General features: G+C 37.9%; 1 protein-coding gene across 1 annotated transcript; it reads left to right on the top strand.

Moving 5' to 3' along the window:
* Positions 1-4,606: 4,606 nt before the first annotated feature.
* Positions 4,607-10,236, top strand: LOC115468943. Its single transcript, XM_030201123.1, has one exon. It carries the CDS (start codon positions 5,721-5,723, stop codon positions 10,074-10,076), a length of 4,356 nt encoding a protein of 1,451 aa, XP_030056983.1. The 5' UTR covers positions 4,607-5,720; the 3' UTR covers positions 10,077-10,236.
* The last annotated feature ends 353 nt before the right edge of the window (positions 10,237-10,589 follow it).

Raw genomic sequence — 10,589 nt, 5'->3', positions numbered from 1 at the left:
GGGCACTGCAGGATTGCAATCCGTTATGTCGTAATGTGTTACCAATGGTTTTCGTGGTGACAGTGGTCCCAGCTGCCTTGAGATCATTGACAAGTTCCCCCCCTTGTAGTTGTAGGCTGATTTCTAACCTTCCTCATGATCAAGGATACCCCACGAGGTGAGATTTTGCGTGGAGCCCCAGATCTTTGTCGATTGACAGTCATTTTGTACTTCTTCCATTTTCTTACTATGGCACCAACAGTTGTCTCCTTCTCGCCCAGCGTCTTACTGATGGTTTTGTAGCCCATTCCAGCCTTGTGCAGGTGTATGATCTTGTCCCTGACATCCTTAGACAGCTCCTTGCTCTTGGCCATTTTGTAGAGGTTAGAGTCTGACTGATTCACTGAGTCTGTGGACAGGTGTCTTTCATACAGGTGACCATTGCCGACAGCTGTCTGTCATGCAGGTAACGAGTTGATTTGGAGCATCTACCTGGTCTGTAGGGGCCAGATCTCTTACTGGTTGGTGGGGGATCAAATACTTATTTCCCTCTGCAGAATGCAAATAAATTCATATACTTTCCACAATGTGATTTTCCGGATTAAATTTGTGATGTGCTATCTCTCACTGTTACCAATAACCTACCCTTCAATTATGGGCTGCTCATGTCTTTGTCAGTGGGCAAACTTACAAAATCAGCAAGGGATCAAATACTTATTTCCCCCACTGTATATTACATATTCACCATTTTAATGGACACTATCTTATATGTACAATGCAATTATAATACCATTAAACATGTTCAATATGGGAGTTGATTGGTAATTTTTATGTAACTAATGCACATAGATGGTTTCTTTCATTGTTTCTTTTTAGTTTCTTCTCTACAGCAATGCTACAGCTCAAGAAGCCAAAGCTGTACCTCACACCACAACTCTTCACTATGGCAGTTTTTTTCTGTTTCCAATCACACCTATGCACATGAATGCTTTCTTTAATTATTGAATTTCATTTTTTTCAGTACAGCAATGCTACAGCTCAAGAATGTCACACATGTGCCACCAGCTAATTTCACCAATGAAATGCCATGTGACTCAAACACTATGAGCCACTTCCTGCTGGCTGCTGGTCACACCAGGACTGTTTACTATACCAATTTATTTGATTCCAATGGGAGTTATACAAATTAATGGTTTCTATACTTCAGTTTTACTTTCCCCACTGCAGCAATGGTTGTGCAGCACAAGGTGAAACAAGCGCCAGCAGCAAACTTCAGAAACCAAACAGCATGTGACTGTAACAGTATGAGCCACCTTCTCCAGGCTATGGGTCACGCAACAACTGTTCACAATGCTAATTTCTTTATGTTTTTTATGGGAAGTATGGACATAAATGCTTTCTTTAATTTTGTCAGTTTCTGTTACTTCACTACAGCAATGCTACTGAACTACAAGGCCAAACATGTACCATCACCTATGTTCATTAAGAAAATGGAATCTCACTGAAAAACTATGAATCACCTTCTGCTGGCTGTGGGTAACACCTGGACTGTTCAGTATGCCACTTAATTTATCTTTTTTCTGGCAGCTATGGACATGACTGCTTTCTTTAATTGTTCATTTGTAGTTTTTCCATTGCAGCAATGCCAGAGTAGCAGAAGGCAAAACAAGTAGCACCATAACACTTGAAGAACCTAATGCAATGCCACTCACAGTATAATGCAGATGCCGCTGTGTCTGTCCAGGACTTTGGTGCTGCATGCCACAAGCATTGTGTCATTACCTTTACGTGAAATACTAACTCCCCTCCCCATCCCCCCACCTCACCACAGACGTTTGTCTATGCAGCAGTTTTCAAGGTAGGATACAATTTCTCTACAAAACCTAAGGTGTCTTAACACCTACTTACCTTATAGGGAAAATACTCTCACTTCCTCATGAACAAACATCAAGCCTTTCACACTCTCTCTGTCACACATATACACACTCATGCAGGATTCCAGTCCATCCAAATTCAAATTCTTACTCTGTCTCTTACACACACACAAACAGATCCTCGCTATCTTATAGTCTGTCTCATATAGGTTTCACTCTCTCTGTATCTGACACACACTGTCTCTGTCTCACACATAATCACTATCTCTGTCACTTATAGTGTCTGTAGCACATATACTCATTCTCTATCTCACACACACTCAATCAGTGTCTCACACAAACTTTATATCACTCACATACATACTGTATTCTAACATGTCACTTTAATACATGATAGTCAATAGAAGATAAATTTTATATTCTGAGACAACACACTCTATGAAACCTACATGTGCCTTTCTCCTAAAGAAAGTCCAAACCTACTCCCCTTCCCCCTTTCTGATCTCTCACACACATAATCCTGTATAATATGGATATGTACACACCATTTATCACACGTTCAATTTCTGTTCCCTGCCTCCTTCAACCCGAAAGCACTGCTGAAGCACCCTCTTCACTTTCTAAAACACTCACTCATTCCACTTCACCTCATCGCTCTAAAACACAAACCACACTAAAGGAACTCCAAATAGCACCCCTATAAACATGTAACACAAGCTCAAACCAACACTGACCACGCTCCAAGCTCTCTGCTACCTCCTCCCTGTAAAAATCCATTCACTCTGTTACATTCTCTCTGTGATACGCACACACAGACACTCATGCACCAATCCACTTTAAAATTCTTCTTCACCACCCTGTCTCACTCACACACTCAATATCTGTTTCACACACATTCACTTTCTACCAGTGATATTTACTCATTCTAAACTTTTTACTTCAATATTAAATTGACAGTACGTGATGATTTCAATTCTACCCCCTCCCATTTTTCTCAGAACTACAGACACAGAAAAGAAGCACACTCTCACCAAATAAGCAACATCACAGGAAACGCGTAACACATCTGACTATACTGATACTCTCAACCAGAATATGGATACCAACTGCCGTTACACAGTCTACTAACAGGTATGGAGCTACATGGTGAAAGGTGCACAGGACAGAAGCAGAGACAAACTTATGCACACACATGCATTGGGGGAAATAAATCAGACTAATTGTGATTACCAAATTGAAAATGATTCTGTCTGTCTCACACATAAACACACACTCTGTGTCTTCCCACCTTACATTCTCAGACACACTTTGTCTCTCACACATATTCTTTATCTGACACATACAGTCAGTCTCTCTGACATATATATTCATTGTGTCACACATACTTTTTCACACTCACATACATACTCTCTGCTAAAATTACACTTTCATACATAATTCCCATCAGATACATTTAACATTTTTGCCAAAACCACTGAACACAATCAAACTCTTTTTATTCACTTTGCCCTAAACAAACATCAAGCCTATCATACTCTGTCTCACACACACACACTGATCTATCATCCCACCACCCCCTTGCCAATCTCACACGCAAACACTGATGCACGGTATGGATCCATGGACAATCTCTCTCTCTATCACAAACTCTGTTTCTCACAACCCTCCGCCGCCCTCTGCAATTCTCTGCAACACTCACTTTCTCACACAAACTCTTTTCACCACACCTTATCCCTCCAAAAACAAACGACACCAAACAAATACAGTACAACTATAAACCATGTCACCCTCTTTCTGACACACATTCATAATCAACCTGAAATCCACTTCACCCCTCCTCACACACTCCCCCCCCCCCCCCCCAGGTCTGAAAAACAAACACACTCACTATCTATTTAATCTCACTTTCTGTCACTCATATTTACTGCTCCATAGCTATTCCATTTTACATTTTATTCTAATTACATAATTTCAATACTGTCTGCTTCATTTGTTTCAGAACAGCGTACAGAGAGAACTAGGACGGTGTTACCAAATGTCACAAGTAACAGGATACCAACAAGACACCTCACTACACTGACACTGTGAAGCAGACTACGCACATCAACTACTCTCATACACTCTACTAACAGGTATGGAGGTTGGTGGACAACATGAAGCAAATACAAAGGGAGACAAACTGATGGGCACACATGCATTGGGGGAAATAAAACTATTCACACAAACTGTGACCTTTAAGTTCAACATATTTTTCTCTCACTCACACACGAACACATACTCTGTCTTACTATCTTACACTCTCTCTCTCACAACTACTGTCTCTTACACTCTCTCTCACAACCACTCTTTCTCTGGAGCTCACACATTCTGTGTCTTTCAAGATACTTGCTGTCTCTCTCACATACTGTGTGTGTCACATATACAGACTCTGTGTCACACATACTGCTACATACTTACCATCAATCATATACATACTCTGTCATAATATTTCACTTTAATACACAATTGACCTCACATGCTAACTTACATTCCCCCCCCCCCCCTTCATTTCTTTCAGAACACTGGACATACAGCGAGCAGGATACTCAGAAACACAGAATTCCACTGAGCCTTTCATCTACACTTTGTTGTCATCTGAACCATACATACAGCCGACAGATAGCAGACAGTGATTTATAAAACAGGATATCAGAAAAACCATAACCTGCCTGACAGATTGACAGAGAAACAGTGATTCCTCATTCACTCTCTGAAACACAGCATCTATCTCTCAAAGAAAAACTGTGCATCTCACTGTCAACATTATTTCTCATATACAGTTTCATACAGCACTCTCACTGGATATGGATACTACAGAACCAAAAACCTCACAGACTGCCAGTTGTAGTAAATATGCAGATCACACCTATCAAAAAAAAATAACCCCTCCTGAACAGGATACTAAGAAAAAAATAAGAAAAACACTGCCTACTCACACTCAGAAGAAAAACACATGTGAAACTACAGAACACCATGAAATGAAGCAATCAACTATACGAAATATTATAATAACTGAGGAACACCAGACACAACATCAACAAACATCTCACGCACCACAGAAAAGGCATGTACCTCTAAGTGAGGATGAACAAGTACAAGAATATGAAGAAGATACTAAAAGGAAAAGGCGCACTAAACAACATATCAAACAAATATCTCCTCAACAAGTAGCAGAACGTAAACGCAAAAAAGCTGAAGCACAACAAAAGCGGCGTGCAGCTTTAACTGAGGATGAGAAGATACATCAAGCCACTAGAAGCAAAAGTATCAGGATACTAAATATAACAAAATTAACTGCTGAACAAGTGAAAGAACGTAAAGAACACAAAACTGAAGCTCAAAGAAAACGGCGTACCTCTATGAGCCACGACCAAAAGGCACATCTAAGTCAACAAGCAACTGCAAGGAGAAGGTCAAGATTAGAAAATCTATCAGCACTTAGTACTGAACACTTGACAGAACTTAAACAAAAAACAGCAGAAGCTCAAAAAAAAAGGCGTGCGGCTATGAGCCAGAAGGAAAAGGCACATCTAAGTGAACAACCAACTGCAAGGAAAAGGTCAAGACAACAGAATATAACAACAATAAGTAATCAAGATTTTCTACAACTTAAAGATGGAATAACTACACCCTTAACAAAAACATGTGCTACTGTCACTCAGCAGAAAAATGCAGATTTAACTGAACAAGCTACTACAAGCAAAAGGTCCATGAAAACAAATACTACAACATTAACTGATGAGGAACAGACTAACCGTACGAAAAGTAAAACAGAAGCACAACGAAAAAGGCGTGCAGCTTTAAAAAATAAAAAAAAACCACGTCTACATGAGGAAAACACTACAACAGAAATACATACAAAAACAAAAAAAAAGAACACCAAGAAATAGAACAAGAAAAGCATACAAACACAAAAAGAGACTAACAGCTACAGAAAAACCACAAGATTTAGCACACCCAACAGTCACGACACATTCTACAACTTCAAACAAAGGAATTGCAGTAATGGACTGTGTAAATGAGAACAACACTCCATACTACAGTTGTGGTCTAATGAACGCTATATGTATTTTTTGCAAAGCTAAACATTTCAACAATGAAAGACCTTCTGACAACTTCTTTACAAAGTGCTGTAGTAAGGGAAAAGTATATCTTCCACCTATTAGATCTAATGAACTTATACAGCAGCTTCTGTCTGGGGAACATCAATATTCTAAAAATTTCTTTGAAAATATTCGCTCCATTAATAGTTCCTTAGCCTTTGCATCTATGGGAGCTAACATTTCACCTCCACCTGGATATGGCCCTTACTGCTTTAGAATCAATGGCACTATTTACCATAGAACAGGATCACTGCATCCAGACAATGAGAAACAAAGACAGTTTGCTCAATTATATATTCTAGATCCAGACGAAGCAGCTCTTCAAAGACTACAAATCTTACCAAATGCACACATCCATGAAAAATTAATGACACAATTAAGCAACTTTATGGCATCTGAAAATCCTTTTGCTGACGCCTGTAAAATGCTATATGAAGTAGAGAATGAAAGTATAGCAGAAGCACAACGACTAACAATAGAACCACCTAGAATTTCTATGGCCATTGTCCAAGATCGGAAACATGATCCACGCCGATACAATGCACCCAGAGCCAATGAGGTTGCTTTCATTTTTCAAAACACAGAAGGTGAGCCTCCTTTACATCGAGATCTGATAATACACTGCCGAAACACAGAAAAACAAACAAATCAAACTGAAATAAGTGTGTTAGATCCAAACCTTGAACCTATGGTATATCCGTTACTATTCCCATATGGAGATCAGAGCTGGGGGATAAATATTCCTTTGTCTGAACAACCTGAATGTCTCAGGAACATGCGCAACAAAGAAAAAAAAACCAGAATTAGAGTAACACAAATGCAGTACTATGGATACCGTTTTGCTATCAGAGAGGATTTCAATCCTTTCCTTTCAGCTGGAAAACTAACCCAACAGTACTTTGTGGATGCCTATATTAAAACTGAGGCCAACAGACTAAATTATATTAGACAAAACCAAAAACTTTTACGAGTTGAAAAATACAAAGGATTAATGGACCACCTTGCCAGTGAAAATACAGATCCACAATTTACTCCAGGACAGCCATTCATTTTACCATCAACATTTTCAGGAAGCCCAAGAAATATGCATCAAAATTATCAAGATGCAATGGCCATAGTTCGGAAATATGGAAAACCAGATCTATTTATTACTATGACATGCAACCCTAAATGGGAAGAAATTACTGAAAACCTACATAAAGGACAAACGTCAGAATTTCGACCAGACTTATTGGCAAGAGTCTTTCATTTAAAACTCAAACAATTACTACAAGACATATGCAAAGAACACATACTTGGTATCCCTCTTGCAAAAATACATGTCATAGAATTTCAAAAACGTGGATTACCTCATGCACATATTTTACTCATCTTAGCAGAAGAGCACAAGCCTAAAACAACAGAGTTAATTGATAAAATCGTTTGTGCAGAAATACCTGACATACAAAAATTCCCACGTCTCCATTCTATTGTTGCAAAACATATGATACATGGCCCCTGCAATAACACCACCTTAAATTTACCATGCATGGTTTCTGGAAAGTGCTCAAAAGAATTCCCCAAATCCTTTCAAAATGAAACTATTCAAAATTGTGATGGATACCCTAAATACCGTCGAAGAGATAATGGTGTTGGTACACTTTCACATGGAAAAATCATTAATAACAGTTGGGTAGTCCCCTACAACCCTTTCTTACTACTCAAATACAATTCACATATAAATGTAGAAGTCTGTGCATCTATTAAAAGTGTCAAATACCTTTTCAAATATGTGTATAAAGGACATGATTGTGCTAATGTCCTCATCACAGAGCACAAAACTTCACAACACGATGAAATTAAAACCTTCACAGACTCAAGATATGTTACTGCTCCTGAAGCTGCATGGCGACTTAATGCATTTGAAATGCATCACCAAACACACACTATCCAGAGATTAGAAGTACACTTGCCAGATGAACAAAGCATTGTTTTCCATCCAAAAAACATTACCATTGCAGTAGAAACAGCTAAAACAAAGGACACTACTTTAACAGCATGGTTTAAACTTAATGCTGAACATCCTCCTGCAAACAGCATTTTATACATTGATATTCCTATGTACTATACCTTCAACAAAAAACAACGACAGTGGAAACAGAGAAAAACTGAAAACAATAAAACAATTGGCAGGATGTATGCAGTTAATTTACCTTCAGATCCCGAACGTTATTGCCTAAGACTAATTCTACTACACCAACCTGGTGCTAAGTGTTTTCAAGACTTAAAAACTGTTCAAAATATTGTCTACAATACATTCCAAGATGCAGCAAAAAAAATGGGACTCATTCATGATGAAGCTGTGTGGGAAAACACATTAGACGACGCTGTCACATGCAGCATGCCCCAACAAATACGTGAAGTTTTTGCATACATTTGTGTTTTTGCAGCACCATGTAATGCTTTACAAATTTATGAAAAATATAAAACTTTTATGCTAGAAGATTTTACACATATGCATGGATGCACACAAGAATGCACTGTTTGTGAACAATTATGCCTTCTTAAAATACAAAGTATTTTTCAAACACATGGCAAAAACCTACAACACTTCGGCTTACCAAAAATAACACAGAAGATTGAAGATCCTACCCTTGCATTCAAAGCTGCAGAAGAAAAGCATAACGCAGAAATAATGCAACAAAACTTAAACCATGACCAACAAGAAGTTTTAAAAACTATACTTTCTGCATGCAATGACAAACAACAATCCAACAACTGCTTTTTCTTAGATGGCCCAGCAGGAACTGGCAAAACTTATACATATAAAACTATCCTCAGTACCATCCGAGGAGAAGGTAAAATCGCACTTCCCGTTGCATCAACAGGAATTGCAGCAAACTTACTTCCTGGAGGACGAACTTATCATTCACAATTTAAATTACCAGTTCCTCTACTTGAAAACTCAACATCAACTATCAGATTAAACTCCAATAATGCTTCAATCCTTAGAGATGCACACATAATAATTTGGGATGAATCTACTATGGCTCCCACAATGGCACTTTCTGCTGTACATACACTACTTAAAGACATCATGAAGAATGACAAACCATTTGGGGGAAAAGTTCTTCTACTAGGTGGAGATTTCAGACAAACTCTACCAGTCGTACCACATGCTAATCGAACACACATTATTGAATCAAGTATTAAATTTAATAAACTATGGAAACAATTTCACATACTTAAATTACACAACAACGTACGCTGTACAGATCCACAATACAACAACTGGCTCATGGATTTAGCTAATGGCAATCTACCATGTCCAAATGGTTTCCAAGATATGATTGAAATACCTGATCAGCACATTTGTTACACAGATATAGTAGAAGCTGTTTTTGGACACTCAATTGCTGCAGACACAGTTGAAAACTTTGCACAAAAGACTATTCTTTGCCCAAAAAATACACATGCAGACAAAATTAATGACGACGTTCTCAATATCTTACAAGGAAACACAATAGCTTACTTAAGTACCGATTCCATAAATGACTCAACAGAAGAACAACAACACTTATATCCTGTGGAATTTCTTCATCAACAAACTCCTACTGGGATGCCACCACATAAACTAGATTTAAAAATTGGTGCAATAATTATACTACTCAGAAATTTAAACACAAAAAAAGGATTATGTAATGGAACTCGCCTAATAGTCAAAGACTTGAAAAACAACCTTATCATTAGTCAAGTACTGAGTGGATCAAGTGCTGGCAGTACTGTCTTCATACCACGTATTGACCTGGCACCATCAAACACAGACCTACCATTTATACTATGTAGAAGACAATTCCCTGTGAAATTGGCATTTGCAATGACCATTAACAAGTCACAAGGACAAACTTTTGACAAAGTTGGGATTTTCCTTCCAGAACCAGTATTTACACATGGACAACTCTATGTTGCCTTTTCAAGAGTAAAGAACTCTTCTGATGCAATTGTCAAAGTCATTGACGGACCTCAACAAGGACACCTTTTTCCTGATTGTAACAAAATTTATACAAAAAATATTGTATACAAGGAAATGTTACAAATCTAAGAACTTATTATAAAAACATTTCACAAACTTCCCATGTTCCTTACAAAACTGATATTTACAGATGGACATATGTATATTATGTTTTCAACACTATATATCTGTTCTCTTGCATTTGTAAAAAAACATTTATGTACCAGAACAAAGACACCTTTTACATGATTGTAACAAACATTATACAAAACATATTGTTTACTATGAAATGTAAAAAATGTTACTAAGAATTACAATACAAATACAACTTTTTACAAAAAAAATGCTGTCTACAACAGACAAAAATAACAGAAAAACAAACTACATGCTAGCGCCCGTTTCATTTCTTTTCGAAACGGGCCTTTTCCACTAGTTTCTATATAAAATACCCTTTTCCAAGCCACATCTGTGTGTTGTCTTATTGTGCTACAATCCCACTGCCTCTAAGAAGTGGACATGGGACCACACAAAAAGATAACCAAATACAAGATTAGAAATGAAGCTTGCAGTTACCACTATAGCACATGCACTATCTTGTAGAAT

This window comes from Microcaecilia unicolor, chromosome 4 (genome assembly GCF_901765095.1).
Source record: "Microcaecilia unicolor chromosome 4, aMicUni1.1, whole genome shotgun sequence".
Classification (NCBI taxonomy): domain Eukaryota; kingdom Metazoa; phylum Chordata; class Amphibia; order Gymnophiona; family Siphonopidae; genus Microcaecilia; species Microcaecilia unicolor.
Note: the sequence above shows the minus strand (reverse complement) of the source record. Positions and strands in the feature narration are given on the sequence as shown.